General features: G+C 27.8%; 1 protein-coding gene across 3 annotated transcripts in view; it reads right to left on the bottom strand.

Moving 5' to 3' along the window:
* LOC107455457 (L-asparaginase) overlaps nucleotides 1-17,240 on the bottom strand; it is a 43,523-nt gene extending 26,283 nt beyond the window's left edge. Inside the window, exons 1-5 of one of the 3 annotated variants that reach the window (XR_001585572.3) lie at nucleotides 16,546-16,981; nucleotides 14,727-14,847; nucleotides 12,942-13,053; nucleotides 7,669-7,794; nucleotides 5,257-5,340 (exon numbers count right to left, since the gene is read on the bottom strand). Coding sequence is in view for 2 of the 3 variants with exons in the window: in XM_016073033.3 (XP_015928519.1) it covers nucleotides 5,257-5,340; nucleotides 7,669-7,794; nucleotides 12,942-13,053; nucleotides 14,727-14,847; nucleotides 16,546-16,768 (666 nt within the window). In the remaining variant the exon portion in view is untranslated. Of the gene's footprint in view, nucleotides 1-5,256; nucleotides 5,341-7,668; nucleotides 7,795-12,941; nucleotides 13,054-14,726; nucleotides 14,848-15,779; nucleotides 15,920-16,545 lie in introns of those variants that run through there. The other 2 variants (XM_016073033.3, XM_043050159.2) reach the window with 2 other exon arrangements.
* Between the last annotated feature and the right edge of the window lie 330 nt (nucleotides 17,241-17,570).

Below are 17,570 nucleotides of genomic sequence, written 5' to 3' on the forward strand. Positions count from 1 at the left end.
GATTATAAATCCCGATGATTAATTTTAAAATTGTATGAATATAAATCATATGCATATTAAAATTGTGTGAATAATTATCGCAATATTTGATTTTAAATTGAGAGAATATGAATCCCGATACGTGGCTTTTAAATCACATGAATATGAAACTCTATATTGGATTTCAAAAATCCGAAAATATAAATCATGATGCGTAATTTTTTGAGAGCTTAAATACGATACGAATCACGCTGCATAACTTTTAAATCGTGTGAATATGAACCATGATGCATAATTTTTAAATCGCGTGAATACAAATCCCACAATGTCTACTTTTAAAATCACTTATAAATACGAAAATCGAAGTTTGATATTACAACCGCATAAACAAATCCCGACATTGGATTTTAAATTCTCATGAATATGAATCGCTTCATAGGGTTTCAAAAATGCGAAATAGAAATTGCGCTATTGGATTTTTAAGTCTCGTAAATAAGAATAGCAATGTATGACATTTAAATCACCTGAAAGGAATCACAACGAGCAAAATTTTAAATCAGGTAAATGTGAACATCAATGTTTGATATTAAAATCTCGTGAATAAGAATCAAGATATTAGCAAATTCTGGGTTAGAGATTTCTATATAGCTTGTTTGTATGGTTTTTGTTTAGCCATAATAAACAAAAATGTAAAAGATAAATAGAATCAGCAAATAAATATTTTTACCGCAAATCCACCGCTATTTTTTTAATTATTATTATTTCGTTTGCTTTCGCGGCGGCAAACACGAAGCAGCGATGCCTGAGTTACGAAAATATGAGCTACCTGGAGGGAGGGCAAAATTACAGAAAATTTATTTTCTGCGTGTATAAGCGAAGAAAATAGCTAAAATAAGTCAAAATGAGTAAGAGTTGGCAGCTACCTAGACTGAATTTTCTGTTTATATTTGAAAATCGACAATAAATATAATAATTTTATTTCAACAACTGAATTTTCAGAAACAGTGAAATATTTATAAAAAATAAAAAAATCGGAGTTTTTGATAAAAAAGCTGAAATTTGAGAGACAAAAGCGGAAATCCGCTAAAAAGCAGAAAAATCTCATTCCTGGTTTCAACTACACTTTTTTTTCTTCTCCTTTTCCAATAATGTGTGATCATGTGAAATGATCTATCACAAATCAATAGAGATTTTTTTTTCAGGTTCATTGTGCATGCATTGCAAATAATTTGCAAACTATTGCATTTCAGAGAGTAATGAACCAGCAAAAACCCTTTTTGTCATTAAAAGAAACTACACTACCACCAACAATATTAGTATTGAACCCCACAAACTGTCTTAGTCATGATAAAAAAAGTCCTCAGCTGCACTTAGTAGACAATACTTTTTTTAGTGCATAACTTACATAGCACCAACCAATTACATGCAACAACTAAACTTTAACAGTGGGTGAAACTGGCTGCCTATGATTTAATAAAGGAATTTAAAAGTTATGATTTTTGTTGCTTTTTGTACCTTTCCAGGGTAGCTTACTAATAGTTTTAAATGTATTTGATAGCAAGCCATTTATTTAATGATCAGAAAAAAACTAAATGAACAGTGCGAAATGCAATATTTACTTTTTTAGTAAACACAATTAAAATTAGTGAGTATTAACACATTTCACTTTTTAAATAGCGATGAAAAAAAGTATGCATAAGTATAGTTTTAGATACCTAATTTACAATTTTGTCTTCAACAAATTTAATCCCTTCCTTGCCATTAAAACGCCTGTTTGTCAATCACTCGTTTTGGAGTTCCCATTTTCGAATCTAAACAAGCCAGTTTCCTCCGAAATAGAAAGATAGAAATTAGCTCGTAATATTAGTTTTTTTGTATTATCCATCAAAAAAATTCGCAAACACAATCTTTTTCAAATTGTTGTATAGTTGAAACAATTAGTTTAATTTGATCTAAGAGTGATATTTAACTTAAACTTTAAAAATTTCTAAGAAAATTAAAAATTCAGTCCTTATAATACTAAAACTAATTGCTATTTTTCTTCTGCTATTGAATTTTTTTACAATTATCTACTACAGGTCTGGCTCTACAATTTTCCAAATTATTGCTGTGGTCCTCAGGTGCAAAAGGTTGAAGACCCTTAGATTAGATTTTAAAAAATATGTGTGTTTGTTGATATTATGCTACAAAAATCATACTTCATTTCTAAACTGCCAAACTTTTCCTAAAGTTTTTTTCTGGTATTCTGCTAATGAACTAAAAATTGCAATCACTGTAAGCAGAAATTTCTTTAGAACTTAAGATTAATCACTGATTATCAGATAGTTTATATGTATGTTTAAATTAATTACCGTATTTTTCGGCGGAAGAGCCGCGTCACTATCGAAAAAAATGTTGTTTTTTTCCTACATGCGGCACTTCCGACGAAATATTTTTTTGTAGCAAAAAAATTTGTCAAGGAAAGTTATTTAAGATGAAATAATTTTCTGAGAGAAAAGACTATTAAAAAAAATTAATAACTAAGTCGACGAAATATTCGTCCGTATTGCGATCTGCTGCAGAACATCGCCAATTCTTAGCAAACTTTCGGCAGCAGCCTGTAAGAAAATAAATAAACGAAATAATAATTTTAAAAAAAACATCGTATAAGGAAAAAATTTAAAAGGTATGCATCTTATATCCACCCCCAGCTTAAGGAAAAATCGCAAGCTAGAAATCTATTTAGCGCCTTGGCAATTGTAATTTGAGCGAACAGAAAAGGAAGAATAGGACCCTAAATCCGACACTCACGGGACTGACGAAATGCCGAACTTCGGATCTCTTTCGGAAATTCCAATATGGCCCCCAAATATTACTATAATTCAATTCCACTGTTAATTTCAGAAAAACCAATAAATTTAGTCAAGTTTCGATCGTAGATTATGATGGGGTGAATTTAAAACTGGCCCATCTTAAGAGAAATTTTACTAATCAAAATAATAATCTATATAATATAATCAAGAAGAAATAATCAGAATCCTATGAAGAAGAAATAATCGTTTCTTCTTTGGAGCGAGATCATAGTTCTCGTTTTTTCTTTTAGATAACATTTTGTTTTAACAAAAGACGCTTACCTCGCAAGAAGAAAAAAAAAAGCTAACAGGGAACTACAAAAAAAAAAAATTTTTTTTTAACAATTAATGCTAAGAAACTAACAATGAATAACAACAAAAAACAAGCTAAAAACTAATAACGAAAAAAAAAAAACAAGCAAGCAACAATTAACAAGAAAAAATAAAAAGCGGCAAAATAAAAAAAAATTTATGAATCGAATAAAAAACCGCAAAAGGGATAGAATTCATTTTGTTGTCCACGTGGTAGTTTCAATGTCAACTGGGTGTGGCCAATTTATGGTCAAACAGAAGAGGGAAATTTGGGGGTAAAGCACAAGCACAGCTGTCAAGATTGATTGATCAGTTTTTTCCAACTTCCATTTCTTTATTTTGTTCATTGGAAATGCAAGTGTTTTTACTTCTCACTTTATTTTAAACTGCTTAAGAAACAGATGTTTCTTTTGACACAGATTTATAATTTTTTTTTCAAGCTTTTTTATTTTTAAAAGATAAAATAAAGTAAGTTACTTCAACAGAATAAAATTCCAAATAAAAAGAATATAGCTGATTTTTTTTGTCTTATCAATATAAATTTCTTAAAAAAAAAAATTAAAAAAAAAAGATTAGATCAGATTAAGTGCCAAATTTTGGAATGCTGGATTAGGGGTCCCATACCCTGTTCTTTTCCCCAACCCCTTTTAAATATTGAGTCACATTGGGTTATTTCCATTGAAGGAGAGGGCATTCTACCCACTAAAATTCCACCCTCAAAGATTGTGAAAGTGAAACTTATTTCCCGTTCGCTAATTTCTTCAGAATTTTTTTGGGGCCTGTTTAGTTATTTCTTATTCTTGTTATTATTAGTTATTTCGTTATTATTAGCTGTTTCGTTATTATGTATTAGTTTTTCCTCAAATTGTTAACGGTAATAAATTTTAAAATCTTTTTATTTTAAAATCTTTCTTTTAATAAATTTTTATTTTATTTTTCTTATTGCATTGTTTTACGGATTCCTGTAATCAGTTCAGCCTTAATTCAGCTACTGAACAAATAAATATTCTTTTTGCTGTTCTTCTGTTTTTTGGCGCGGTGCCAACTAGTAAGAACAACTTTATTTTATATAGTTTTGTTGTTTTCTTTTTTTCCTTTGCTGAAAGAGAAAACTTTTTTTGTTGCTTTTTTTTTGCTGAAAAAAGAAATTTTTTATTATAATTTAGAAATTAAAACTTTATTTTATGAAATGCATAAAAAAGTGTAATTTTTTATTATACAGATATTCTAAATGTTAATTTAAAGGTCTCTTCTGAAAGGATGCTGATATACGCGGTTCAGCGCCATTGCGGCGCTTACTATAACTTTTCTTTTTAAAAATTCATTTTTATCGAGGTGCGGCGCTTGTGACGAAGCAGCGCTTGTGACGAAACGGCGCTTTCGCCGAAAAATACGGTAGGTATAATGGTAAGCAAGATCATTTTATATCATATTTATGAAACACAGAGAAAAACATTGCAGTATAAGTTTTGGTTACAAAAACATAAAAGTAAAATTTCACTGGAAAATAGGAAAAGGTGACAACTACATTATTTATAACTAATACTTACTTGTATCTTAATCTGCTAGAAAATATTTAAGAGTTACCCTTGATGTTCCTTTAATGCAATATGTAAGAATATTTCTAGGTGCAAAGTTATTATTTGGTCAAATTATAAACTTGGTTTGGCTAAATGGAAATTTCCATCCTCCCAAAATATAAGCTTGCCGCATCGTTGCTTGTTTGTAAAATACAACAAAGGAATTTTTATGAATTCCCATACTAAGACCAAACATTATATACAATTATCACTTGCCTGTTGAATTTAGATAAAAATTTATGTTTCAAATTAACAAATTTCAAAACAAAATATACACAATTCATTCCTCATACACTATTGATCACAAAATATTCTTTGGCTGGAAGATCCTAAGAGAGAGCAACGAGTCTTATCATTTGGTCCTCAAAGCAGAAATAAAACTACACAATTCAATTTAAAAAATGGGCATGTTTTTGAGGAGAAATTAGATATGAGGAGAAATTAGAGATGCATTAAATACTGTTAAAAATATTATACATATTATTTTAACTATCTGCAATATTCTGTATAATTGGAATATAATAATTCTTGAAAACTATATTGCAATTAGTTACCTCAGGAATACAATAATTTCCAGCAATGATAAGTGCATTCATAAGATTATCACGACCATCACTTCTAGCTTCATAGAGAGGTATCTAAAAATTTGTGAGCAACATCATTTATGAGTACTAAAATATGTTTATAATCATATAAAACTAAACAAAAACCATGTAAAAATCAAAATAAATTATAGTAAAACCTGTTTAGTCTGATCACTTGAGGTGCATTGGTTTAGCAGTTAATCTAGACAGGCGAACAACTTATAGAGGGGAATTAGTTGCTGTTCTTTTCTATCATTTCTTATATCATGTTATGCATATACTACATTATTTATGCGTTTCTTATATGGTATAAATCAAAATAATGATAAATAAAATTGCATTTTTTAATTTTAAAATTCTATTTATCATACACATCTAAAGAAAGCACATTAATTGCTAAAATAAATTACAAAAAAATATAAAACTAAACAAAAATCATGTAAAAATCATAAGAAATTATAGTAAAACCTGTTTAGTCTGACCACTTGAGGTGCATTGGTTTAGCAGTTAATCTAGACAGGCGAACAACTTATAGAGGGGGATTAGTTGTTGTTCTTTTCTATCATTTCTTATATCATGTTATGCATATACTACATTATTTATGCGTTTCTTACATGGTATAAATCAAAATAATGATAAATAAAACTGCATTTTTTAATTTTAAAATTCTATTTATCATACACATCTAAAGAAAGCACATTAATTGCTAAAATAAATTACTATTTGTTAAATAAATTTAATGTTACATTCATAAGTTTAAAAAATAAACAAATATGTTTTGTTAGAGATGTATCCCAGGAATTTATAATAAATAATTTCTTAAATCAGTCACAAATATTTCTTCTCACATAGTAATAGAACACATCTTTTCACTAGAAGATATATACACTATTTGAAAATACATTATAATTACAGTAGAGATCCAATTATCCGGGATGCTCGGGACTATCGCTATCCCGGATGCCTGAATTTCCCGGTTTTCTGGATCGACCAAAAAGTGTCGTTAATCGATGTCGAACCCGAATCAATATCGAACCCGAATTACAAAGAGAAAGTGTAATGCATAAAGTAAAAGAAAAAAGAAAGGTACTCCTAACTTTAAAAAGAAAAAAGAAATGGTAGAAAAATAACATTTAAAAGAATAAAAAAATTTGCAAGTTTAGACAAGAAAAACAAGTTTAAAAAATACAAAATTCCCGTATTTATTTTTAAAAATAATTACAATTCCTAAATTAACTAATATAAACAAAACCAATGGTTAAATAATGCAATGTATTTTATACCTAATTATATGGGGGAAACGATAAAATAAAAGGAAAACTTATTAATCTAAATAAAAACTCTTGAAAATTATCGAACCGAAAGTTAAAAAAGGCACTAGCATAAATATTAAAACCCGAAACAAGACAAGATCGACGGAATTTTAAAAAAAAAACCTAATGATAAAATTTATGAATAAAAAGAATTAATTTATTGAGTGCGAAATTTATCGTGAAAAGAAAAAAAAATCAAACGTAGTGGAATCAGAAAAACAAAACTGCAATCTGCTTCATAAAATAATCCTATGTTTAAATTAATAAACAATTTTTTTTTTTTTTTTTGTTGATAAAAACACGATATTTAATTACAGCAGATGTGATTCCACATCAATAAAAACTTGCAAATGATACCGCACTTCCAAAGAATGAGAATTTATTCAGAAGAAAAAGATTTTATTTTTATTAATCGATGTCATATAGATAAATATATTTTTCTCTTTCATCTTCTGTTCACTGATATGCATGCAATGCATTTTCCCCACCCCCCTCGTAAATCTAACAGAAAACGAAATCAGCATGCCACACCCTTGAGCTTGATTGATGGCCTAAAGGAGAAAATAAAACATTCCTCCCTTCCCTGCCTTCAAGGTCACAAAGGAAATGACGTTTCTCTGGGTAAACGGGGGGAAAAATTCTCCCCTTCCTTACATTTTCCTCTACTCAACTTCAAGGATGAGTACAATTTTCGCTTTTTTCATAATCGTTCTAGTTTAAAATGGCGGGAAAACCAATCAAAATTTTTCCCGGTTTTCTGGTTTCCCGGTTATCTGGATACCGGATAAATGGTTCTCTACTGTATTTCGATATTTTAAAATTTATTTTGTTACATGTACCTACAAACCTATTCGCTATGAAAACCCTTAATTATTTCCCCATACAGTTAATTTACAAAAGAATTTAGGTAATCTTTTAATGCTATTTTACAAATTCAGAAAAATTGTAATACACAACATATTAGCTTAGAAAAATTCCTAAACAAATTTTCTAAACTTGAAGACATTTAACATTTATAGCAATTTTACCACAACTACAAACTTACATTTTATTTATTTATTTATTTTACCTGGGAGCCAGTAATAACTACTGTCTTTCCTAAATTTTCTAACATAAATGACAATGCAGAAGCAGTATATGCCATTGTGTCTGTTCCATGTAAAACAACAAATCCACTAAAAGCCTCATATGCTTCCTAATTTAAGGAAAATGAAAAGGATCAATAAAATTTTTAAAACCAAAACTAACATCATTTTAATAAAATAAAATTCCAAAGAAATTAATATATAGCATATAGAATTATAGGAAAATTTTTCGTTGATAGAAGAAAAATAATCCCTCAGCCAGTTGTGGATTAGGCGATGGAGGTAACGGCTTCAGAATTCTTAAGACTAACAACAAAAATGGTAGAAATGAGGTAAACATTGTGCATTACCTGCATTTACCTCCTCAACAAGTTAGTCACCATTAATCTAAAGCTGAATAAGCATTAAATACCAAGCATCCACTAGAGATAATTTAAAAAAAAAAAAAATGATAGCAATAAATAGTAAAGTCTATAATATAAGTGAAACAATATTAGTATCTTATAAAAAGACAGATGCACCATAATTAATAAAAACTGCTCTTCAAAAAATCACAGGATGAATCAAGAGAAAAATATGAGTTCGTAAAAAAATTTTCTCGTTAAATCAATAAGCTTTAGAAATACCTTGAGAATGTGTTGAAAATGCTTATAATTGTTTTATATTTTTAGAAAAAAAACAGCATTATTTTATCTGGGAATAAAGTATCTTTATTTCCAGACAGATACAGTGATTCCGCTTACATGCTATAGCATGTAAAATATGCCAAAAATTATAAATCAGGACGTAAAAGAATATATGATATGTATCTAGGGATGCATACATTTCCATACTTAGTTATATGAAAAAGAAAAATAAGAATTAGTGCAGTAAATTTATATTTGGCCTGGTAGACAAATTAAAAAAAAAAACTTTTTCTTTTTTGATATTAATTTCAGAGAAAAGGTATCAAATAACACAACGGATTTCCCTTGGTGCCACTGTTCGATAAGTTGTAATTAAAAGCCTGAATAGCCAAAATATAACTCTCATGATTTGATTTGTCTTTTAAAAGATTAAAAAAAAAATATAATTATGCATATTAGCATACGGATAAAGAAGTAGAGAATTTATCATCTGCTCAATAACATAGATCATTTTGTCTTTGTTCATCTCAGAGACCCCTATTTCCCTTCTTCTCTGCATATTGTTTTAATTCCTAAATCATTGTTTGAAATAAGAGTTCATTTTATTTTAGGCAGAATTTTGTGAATTCTGAAAATTTAGAATGTCTTACATTTAATTCATTTGTTCAGTTTATCCACTGTATAGGTTGGTTCCTAAATATTAGAATACAGAAATATTTAGGGCTATTAGAAATTATTTTAGACAGAATTTTGCGTATTCTGAAAATTTAGAATGTCTTAAATTTAATTCAGTTGTTTAGTTTATCCAATAGGTTGGTTCCTAAATAGTAGAATACAGAAATATTTAGGAATATTAGGAATTATTCTAGACAGAATTTTATGTATTCTGAAAATTTAGAATGTCTTAAATTTAATTCAGTTGTTTAGTTTACCTACTATGTGTGGGTTGGTTCCTAAATAGTAGAATACAGAAATAATTAGGAGAAAGCTAGTATATCTAAAATTGGTACAATAAAAACAGTATAATCAAAAATTGTACTTCTTTATACCTTAAAACTTACTGTTTTATACTTAGTAACTTCCAAACTTCTCATCAACTTAATTTTGGTCTCATTCGATTCAATGTAAAATATCACGTATGGAACAATTTCTAACCGGTTTTAATAGTAAATTTTAACCCCCCACATAAAAAAAATTTCTAGCCTTCACAAATGATTCTTTGTCCAATTCACTTGCATTTTTATTCTAATCATAAAATAATAACTTTTCGGGCATATCTTTAAAAAACGAATTTAAAAAAGGATTCAAATTATTGGTCCATTGGATTATTAGAAATAAGACCCAGAAATTTAAACTAACAGAATCACTTTAGATACCTTTTCAAAATTAAAGGGGTAAGATGCAAATCACACAAAACTTGTCCTATTTTTTACGCTCTCCATTATTTTGAATATTAGGTTTTGCTCCGTAACAATAGAAATTTTACAGATAAATCAACAACACTCCGTCTTTTTTAAGTAATCACTACTCTAGCATTGATTACCAGCTTTTACAGCAAGTTACTCACATATTCTAGTTTCTTTAATTTCCCAAAAAATCCTATATGTTAGGGGTGCACAACCTGCGGCCCGCGGGCCAAATGCAGCCCGCCAACACTCAATGTGCGGCCCGCTACCGCAATCTGAACAAAATAAAAATAAACATTTTTTTTTTAAATAAAAAAAAATTCGGAAATTTGAAATTTACGCATTTAAGTTTTTGACGCACCCAATTTCACTCAATGTAGTTTTCGATCGCTTTTTTTCGATGGTTACCTCTACAGATTTAGGCATAGTTTTGAAAATACCATTATTTTGAACACATCATTATTACGATATACGAATTTCTAATTTTAGTTATTACTTTTGACTCTCTTCGAGTGCTCCGATTTTATCGTAAATTCAATGACTTTCCGGTAGTTATTGCTGCCCATTTTCACGTATTTTCTGAAATCGCGATTTTTAAAAAGTTATGAAACGCTTTATTTGTGCAAACTTCATGAAAAATCTAATCTTTTTCGGCAGTTGTTGCTACGCATTTCCGCATGGTTTTTAAAATTTTGATATTTTGGCACGATATTATTACGAATCGCGATTAAATAATCGCTCATTTAGATAACCATTTTTTGACGTGGTTTATTTGTGCCAATTTTATTGCAAATCAAATTATTTTTCAATCGTTATTTTGGCAATTATTGTTACACATCTCTACAAGGTTTTGAAAGTCCGATATTTTTTATACGCTATTTTGATACTTTAATTTCGCATTTAAATACATAAAATTTTGACGCGTTTTATTTACACCAATTTCACCGCAAATATAAAGGTATTTTGATAATTTCCTTTGTAGTAATTACTACGCTTTTTACCCGTGATTTAAAAAAAATTTATATTTTTCATATAATTTGACAGCACGCGAGTTTTGAATCGCGCATTAAAATAATTACTTTTTATGTGCTGTATTTGTGTCGATTTTTACATAAATATAAGAGGTTTTTCGAACGTCTTTTTACTTGTAATTTAGAATATCCTGATATTTTAGCACAATATTACAACTCTTAAAATTCGATACTGTTTTAATTTTTTTTTGGAACTTAAAAAGTAATTACGTATTTTAGCAAAATCGATACCTTCCTAAAAAGAATAAAAATGAAAAATAAAAACAAGTTGTGTACATTTATATTAAACGCGTTCCCCTTTGCTAAAAAATAATTCAAAACACGTGTATATTTCTTTAGTCCCATGAACAAGTGCAAGTTAACATCACACACTCAACCTATTCTTTTTGTTGTTACATGATTTAAAAATCACATGTCGAGATTCGTATTTATACGTTTTAAAAATCATACGTTTTAATTCTTCGCGTAATTTAAAATTCACACATCGTAATTCGTATTTACGCGATCTTAAAATTGCGCAGCGCATTTCGTATTAAAAATAACGAGATTTAAAAATCATCCATCGCGATTCATATTCACGCGATTTAAAAACCATATATCGCGATTCATATTCACACATTTTAAAAATCATGCGCTGTGAGTAGTCTTTTCGCAATTTAAAATTGTACATCTCAATTCGTATTCACGCAATTTGAAAATCACACATTGCGTTTTATATTTGCGCAATTTAAAAAGCACACATAACAATTAGTATTTAGGCAATTATAAAATAACACATCGCTATTTGTATTCACGTGATTTAAAAATATGGAAATGAAGAACACCATCTAGGACAAATTCCAAAAGTGATTAAGTTTTTTGCCCTAATTTAATACTACCCACAACAACAGCTTCTGTCATAAGACTGTTTTCCAGAATAAATTTGGCCTGTTCAAAATTACAGAGCAGTCTTTTAACAAATTCATTTAATGGCTCGAAAAAGCATGATCAAGTGAATCACATGATCAAGTGAATAAAATTATCCCAATATTTAAAAATTTTGCAAATTACAGGATAACCATTAAGAAAATTTTTTAACCATTTTCTTATGCTATACTTCCACCATTTCATATCATTCATGATTGTACGCTGGGAAATGATTTGTATATCATTAAATTTTAACAGTAAAAAATATAATCAAAATAAGTTTCGTTAAGTAATGTAAATGTTACTAATTGTTTATGCATATGTGTATTAATTGTAAATAGAAAGTGTCATGTTAAAAAAATATTCGCCATAAAAAATTTTAAACAAGTATCTTAATAGTTTTTTATTATTAAGGAAAATAGTTTATTCAAGATTAATGCTTTCTTTCTTTCTTCCCTCTCTCTGCCCCTGCTTCCTATCATTAATTTAAAATAAATGTTTTAAAGTTTAAGTATATTCCCCTTCTAAATGCTAAATCTTATTTTCCGCAGATGGGGTTTTGTTTCAATTTTTATCATTTTTAACCCTATAAACTTTCTTTAAATCAAAGTATTTAACTTGTATTTATTTTAATAACTAGAACATTTTTTTAAAATTTATTTCTATGAACAAATTTTTTAAAGTTAAAATTTATGTTAAAATGGACTTATGTATTATGTAATATGACTTTTAAAAAACATGTATTTTCCCATAGTTTTTTAATTATTTCAATTTATCTAAATTTTCTTCTGATTAACTGATTCTGTTTTTTCTTAGAAGGCTCAGTTTTTTCTTAGTTTAGAAGTTTTTAACTTTAAACATTTAAAAGTATTTAATTTTATGCTAAGATATTACAAGGTTAACTTAGAAAAAGAATTTAGTGGTTAGAACAATGTTTTTATAACAATTACTATCTAAAATTGCTATGAATATGTTTGTCTAAAATACTTTGGGTGTTCCCTTTGACATGCGGCCCTTCATTAGTCAATCTGCTGCGCGTCAATCTGCTGCGCATGTGGCCCTTCACTCAAAAAGGTTGTGCACCCCTACTATATGTTTAAAAGTTTTAAGTACACATTTAATCATATTCAAAATATAAGACTCAGTTAGTCAGTAAGAGTTTTTTACTTCTTTAATACTAAAAAATTGTCTCTTGATTTTTGAAATATATTTACTGCCAAGCAAAATATTGTTCAAATAAAATTGTTGTCAAAACTTAAAATAAGAAAAAAATGGATATAATCTATACCTTAATATCCATTGCTATTCTAATCCAATCATCCATAGTCATATTTGAAGAATCTAATAAAGGATTATATTCTTGGACTGTATAAACAACTCTGGAAGACTCACCAGTATCCCTTTTTGTGAATAAATAAAATAAACTTTATTTACTAACAAAGTTAGCAGTGGGTAAATTTATAAATGAAAAAAAAAATTGTTACTTTAACACATTTAGAAAAAAAAAAGAGGAAAAAATAACAGAATCAACAATGTAATGCTTCAATTAAAATTTTGTAAAAGAAAAAACTATAAAAATAGCAGAGAAAATTCCAATTTGTCTTTCCTTTTAATGGTCCAAAGAAATACTTAAGCAATTTCAAGACAATTTCAACAAAACTTATCTTTTTAAATTCTATTCAAAATGAAAGTACAGTACAGAACCCGTTATCCGGAAATCAGAAAACCAGGAAACCAAAAAACCGGAAATAAATTCAATGAATTTTCCCACCATTTTTTTTTAAAAAAAATTTTTTACTCATAAGATTTTAGGATTTTTCTTTCTTTTTTGAAATATGTTTACCATACCATCACTTTAGAAATAATCATTACTGTATTACTTCATCGTTTTTTCTTCTTTTTAAGATTATTTCCAAAATTTTTTTTTTTTTTTAGTTGGGTTTAACAATAAAAAAAACAGCTTTTTGTAGCGATTCAGAAAACCAGAAAAATCAGTTATCCGGAATAGCGATGGTCCCGATTGTTCCGGATAATCGGTTCCCTACTGTATCTTTGACAATAGGTTTAATTTTATTTCGTAATTTTAAAAATTATAAAATTTGCAAGATTCTTAAATATTTCTAGAATGAAAATCTAATTTAAATATTGATAAATCCTTTAATAAATAACAATCTGAGAACGGTAAAAACTAGTCTGTGTATAAATAGAGAAGATAATGAAAAACATTTTCAAACAGGTAAAAGCTTGTTAGAGAAGCTGTTTAAATAAGCATGCATAATGTAAAGAATTTTTTTTTTTCATTTTCTCTATCGTCAGCTAAAATTAACAAATTTTTTCTTGCTTAAGATTTATGAAAATTTTCTTTGGATGAATTACTTTTATAATCAATTTTAAATGCTGATGAGTTAGAAATTGGCAAACTAATATTCTTTCATATGGAGTCCCTAATTAGTTATTTACACATCAAGTTAAATATGTTATGCAAAAACTCAGTAAAATAAAATAAAAATAATAATAAAATAAAAAAAAATTCAAATTCAAAAAAGTGTGAAAGAAAGTCTTTTATATCCAAACAATTGTAACTTGATATTTTGTAACAGAACTTGGAAAATAAGTCAAGTAACAAATATTTAATTAAAAATATCTCAGTATCCTCAATTTTGGATAGTTTATAAATTCAAAATGTTTTTTTAATAACGCTATTTTTTAAATGATTTTAGAAAAATTTACAGAAATTTATTGGAATTTGTGCGTCTAGAACACACTATTAAACTATTTTTAATTGCTTATTTATAAAATTTTACTTCAGAATTTAAAGTATTTTTCTGGAAAATAATGAATTTTAAAGCCTTATTTTCATGCAAATAACAATAATTCTATTTTAAACAAGTTATCAAGAAATTAACAAATGCCTTTTTTGTAATAAAAGTTCTTGATAAAGGTGAAATTTTAGATCTCCAAAATATAAGGCTCTTAAAATTAAAGAATGAAAAATTCAAATTAAAACAATTATTTTGAGCTTTAGATTGTTAAAAAACATAAGATTAAAATTATTTATTAGATAGATACTCACGGAAGAACTAATACATCTTCTTCGGGATACTGAATGTGATATTCAGTAGCCCCATTCAAATCATTAAGTTGAGGATATGTTTTAACTTTTTGGCCCATAACACATGGTTCAGGAACATAAACTGTTAAAAAAAAAAACTGAAAGCTACTTAACAGGAAAATATTTATGATATTTTTCAAATACATATAATTATAATTTAGGATAGGATGATAATAACATACAGGTATAGAAAAATTCTGGATTTCTTATCTTCATAGCCAGAAAATGCTATTTACATACTTAATGTGAAGACCTCCTATATTGCGTCACCAAATCATCAACTGGAATATAGTCTTATTTAATACTGCTAAATTGTTAATTAGTTGGTTTTAATATAAAAGCAAGAATATTAGAAACAAACATCAGTGGTTCTTTTAAGCTAAATTGTTAACTAGCTAGATTTAACTTAAGAGCAACCCTAATAGAAACAAACATCAGCATTTTTTTTCTTTTCATGCTAAATTGTCAACTAGCTAATTAAATTTCAACATAAAGGAAACATTAAATATAAAATGAGCATTTCCTGTTCTTTATCTTAAAATTTAAATTGATTCAGTTGATAAAAAAAATTTATGTTTTATAAAATACAATTGACTCTCATACAAAAAATTATATAATGTTAATGCAAAACATTAATGTAAACAATGCATAAATATGATATTTTCGTATAAACTGACAAGCAATAAAAACACCACTCTTTTACAAGAAATACCTTTTAATGATTAAGTCACCTTTGATTTGGGCTTAAAATAGTATATCACATTCTGGGCTAAATAGCCTAAAAAATCTGGTTTAAGCGACAACTAAAAAAAAAAAATTTACTTTCTTTTAAATGTAACAATTTCATCTATTAAGAAAAAAACTCTTAACTGCTTGGATTCTTACATGGATTAATGGATGATAATCAAGATTCCCTTAAAACTATAAATTGTGGACTTGGCAGGATTTTACACACAATATCTGATATAATTGTATTGTTTAAATATAAATATCTAAGCAAAATAATTCACTTACAAACTTTCTTTTACCATACAGAGTTGCAAAAAACTTGATTGTCTCAGTAAAATACCAAATCAATTTTGATACAATAATCAGTATGCATGTACTTAGATCACTGCAATTATACTCGAATGTTTTGGATAAATTTTACTTTCATTGCACACTTTTCATAGAAAAGTTATTTTACACAGAGTACACCTAAATGACAATTAGCACATGAATATTTTGGAGAAACTTCACTTTCATCCTAAACTTATCACTGAAAAATCTATTTCACAACAGTGTTTTACAAGTTTTTAAAGACTAATACCTTTATCAATCAAATTAATTTAGCTACAGTTTTCAGAAAGCCTTCATAGAAAGTTATTATCTGCAGTTATAAAACGCATTTGCATTTAAATTATTGCAAGTTTACGTTTTTAATTGATGATGCATTTTTAAACAAATAATACATATTACATTATCATCTTTTATTTAAAAAAAAAAAGTAAAGGAAAGGAAAGGGATGAAGCCATTGAAAACTTATTTACTTCATACAACTATTGATCTTATTAAAATAAACGTAGAAATGCTCAATATTAAGTGCAAATTAACTTTTCAAGGATGACGCAATCACAATTTTTTTTCGAAAAATATTGCTTTAATTGAAGCAATTCCTTAATTTTAATTACGATATACTTATATAAGCTGTATAAATAATCGATTAAAAGCTCGCAAATAGTTAGAGCTTCATTTACAAAAATTGAAAAAAAAAAAAAAAAACAAATATCACTTATTTTACCGTTTTCTTCAGTACGCATCATTCCAATAGTTCCACCAGTATAGAGAACAAGAACTTTGGTGAAATTGTTTTCTGCTTTTATTTTGTGAAGAGAATTGCTTTTCTTCATAGGTTTACTGTGGACAAGATTTTGTAAAAATGATGCTTCCTTATTTTGAAAGCTTTCTTTTGGGTTAGAACTACTTGTAGTTTCACCATCGAAATCTATATTTGCAGAAATCATCTTGCAACAGTCTTCCAATTTTTTAGTTAAAAATAATTCCTTACAACTTGAATAACTATTTTAGAGTCATAAATAAGACTGCAAATAATAATTATACGTATAACAAAATAAACAACGAAATATCTGCAACCTCACTGACCACTTTCTCAGTGGAAAACAGAACTACACACCGACAACAGACCGAATTTCGAGCGATGTTCGGAAGGACAAGAAGATTTTCAATGCGCTTGTATCCTTTGGCGCTAAAAAGCCCGATTGAAAAAAGAGTCTTTGCATAAGGCTACGGTGGGTTCCTGGAAAAATAAAGAATTAAACGCCACCTAGCAATATTATGTGTAATTTTGTAAACGAGTAAAATATTGATCGTTCACTCGTCCATTTGACACTTATGACGCGAATAATTCACCCATTAAAACTTACGGAACAAAACATTTAAAATTATCAATTTTATTTCCGTCATTCATTTAGCCAGCTCGCCAATTATTGGAGCAGATTTTTTTAATGCATTATGTATTACTTGTTGATCTGAAAAATAAACATCTTATTGATTCGAACACTTCTTCAAAGTCAGGCTGATATTTTGTTAATTCTTCTCAGTGCTCAGTTAAAACTATACCTAATAGTATGCATTTTCAAAATTTATTACAGAATTCTCGAAGATTACTAGCCAATCACAAGAAAGAAAATCTATTAAACATTCCACAGTTCGCCACATCAAAACGACAGGTTCACCATTACATTGAAAGCCACGTAGCTTACTTCCCCAATTTTTAGAAGCAGTTAAGAGTGAATTTTCAACTAT

The sequence above is a fragment of the Parasteatoda tepidariorum genome, chromosome X1, assembly GCF_043381705.1.
Source record: "Parasteatoda tepidariorum isolate YZ-2023 chromosome X1, CAS_Ptep_4.0, whole genome shotgun sequence".
Taxonomy (NCBI): Eukaryota; Metazoa; Arthropoda; class Arachnida; order Araneae; family Theridiidae; genus Parasteatoda; species Parasteatoda tepidariorum.